The 1,960-nt window shown below is 44.1% G+C and overlaps 1 protein-coding gene across 1 annotated transcript; it reads right to left on the bottom strand.

Annotated features, from left to right (window-relative positions):
• Positions 1-748: 748 nt before the first annotated feature.
• LOC117320831 lies at positions 749-1,906 on the bottom strand (the record flags this gene model as incomplete). Its single annotated transcript, XM_033875315.1, has 2 exons — positions 1,786-1,906; positions 749-1,629 (listed from the first exon to the last, which is right to left on the bottom strand). Coding segments are annotated over exons 1-2 (1,002 nt in total), but the record flags the coding sequence as incomplete, so codon positions are not given.
• Positions 1,907-1,960: the final 54 nt, after the last annotated feature.

The following is a 1,960-nucleotide window of genomic DNA, read 5'->3' as shown; positions in this document are numbered from 1 at the left end:
AAGCTTTCCTAATGTGAATATTAATCTTTTACTTCATATTGAATGTAAATTACAATTATGCTACAGTTTCTACTTATTTAATGGTAAACCATTAGCTGTAGAGATTAAATATAAATTTCACAATTCGAAGTAAACTTTGTCCACCACGACATTCTCCCACTGCTCTGAGTATCTAGACGTAGACCTCAGCTCCAGAATTGGACGGTACCAAGGTTTCCATGAGCCATTCTCCATACAAGTCAGAAGATTTACAGACTCGCCTGGACATTACAGCTGGTATCGAGTCTTGTATCTGACCATCACTGCCTGCAGTGTTGGAATTTCGACACACACCCTCTTACCCTGTTTAGGAGAATCCCCTGAACTAACAGAATGTGGTTGCAGGAATAACATATCTGGGTGTTTGACTCCCATCCTCACCTGAGCTATCAGAGTCAGTAGTTGAGGAGGAACTCTCAACTAAGTCTATTCCAGCATTCTGTTGATTTCGGGTTGTCTCCCTTGGTTCCTATGTACAGTTTTTATAGGTCCCTTTCCCGACTCTTTCTGAATCTTGTATACGGGCATATCAACATTTGGCACACTAAGGATAATGAAGGGATCCTTAGGCCATTTGTCTGCCAACTTTTGCTTGCCACATAAACTTGTTCTCATCAGAACCGGGTCTCCTACTTCTAAGGTAGCTTCTCTCCCCCCCCCCCCCCCCCCCCCCCCCCCCCCCCCCATCATAATTCTGACGACTCCCTACAGTCTCAGAACTGGTATCGATGCCAATAAATGCATCTACACCAAGTCTAGGGTGCCAACCAAACATTAGGTAATGAGGAGAATACCCCGTGGTCTCATGTTTTGTTGCATTGTATGCATGAACAAGAGGAGTCACATAGGATTTCCAACTGGATTTTTGTTCTTCCTCTATAGTACCTAACATTTTTAACAGGGTTTGGTTGAACCGTTCGACCATGCCATTGCCGATAGGATGGTTAGGGGTAGTTTTCTCCACTCCAGCTATCTTACAAAGTTCTTTGATAACTTTGCTTTCAAAATGCCTGCCCTGGTCACTGTGAATTCGGGAAGGAAAGCTGTAGTGGACGATAAATTGTTCGTACAACACCCTGGCGGTGGTACTCGCTAATTGGTTCCTGGTTGGATTAACTAGCCTCAACAGGCGCCACTTCCGCATATATTGACACACCTCCTCGGGTTCGTGTTTCAATATCTTTTTATCAAGTCGAACCCCCTCCCTGACAAACTCTATCACCCTCCTAAGATGTTTATCTAAGGACTGTTGTTTTTCCCAATCCACACCAAAGAGTTTTGCATTCCCTATATCTAGGGTGTTGCTCTCCGGTCCTAGGGATGATGTATTTGAGAGAACCACAGTTTCTGCTAAAGGCAACTCCTCCCTAGTGGACAAAGAAGCACAGGTAACTGCTCTCGCTACATATGGGAAAACTTCCTCTTGCCGATACGGTCGTCTTGACAACCCGTCAGCATCCCCATTGAGACGGCCCGCTCTATAAACTAATTTAAAGTTAAAGTTTGAGAGTGAGGCTAACCACCTATGACTCGCTGCGTCAAGCTTCGCTGTGGTCGTCACATAGGTTAGAGGGTTTTTATCTGTACGTACTTCAAAAGTGTTGCCATACAGGTAATCATGGAACTTGTCAGTGAGTACCCATTTGGGACAAAGAAATTCCAACTTTCACTCCGACGTAAACCTCGACTGGCAAATGCAATCACCATTTCATGTCCCATTGATTCTGGTACAGCACAGCACCTAACCTTCTACAGAGGCATCTGTGTTAACAATGAAAGGCTTAGTGAAGTCTACATATGCTAACACTGGTGGAGAAGCGAGAAGACTGACAATGGTATCAAAAGCCTTCTGCTGACTATCCCCCATAGTCAGGGAATCTTTTTCTTTGGCCCCTTAACATTTTTTTGTGTTTGGTTTTAT

Source organism: Pecten maximus, unplaced genomic scaffold (genome assembly GCF_902652985.1).
Source record: "Pecten maximus unplaced genomic scaffold, xPecMax1.1, whole genome shotgun sequence".
NCBI lineage: Eukaryota > Metazoa > Mollusca > Bivalvia > Pectinida > Pectinidae > Pecten > Pecten maximus.
Note: the sequence above shows the minus strand (reverse complement) of the source record. Positions and strands in the feature narration are given on the sequence as shown.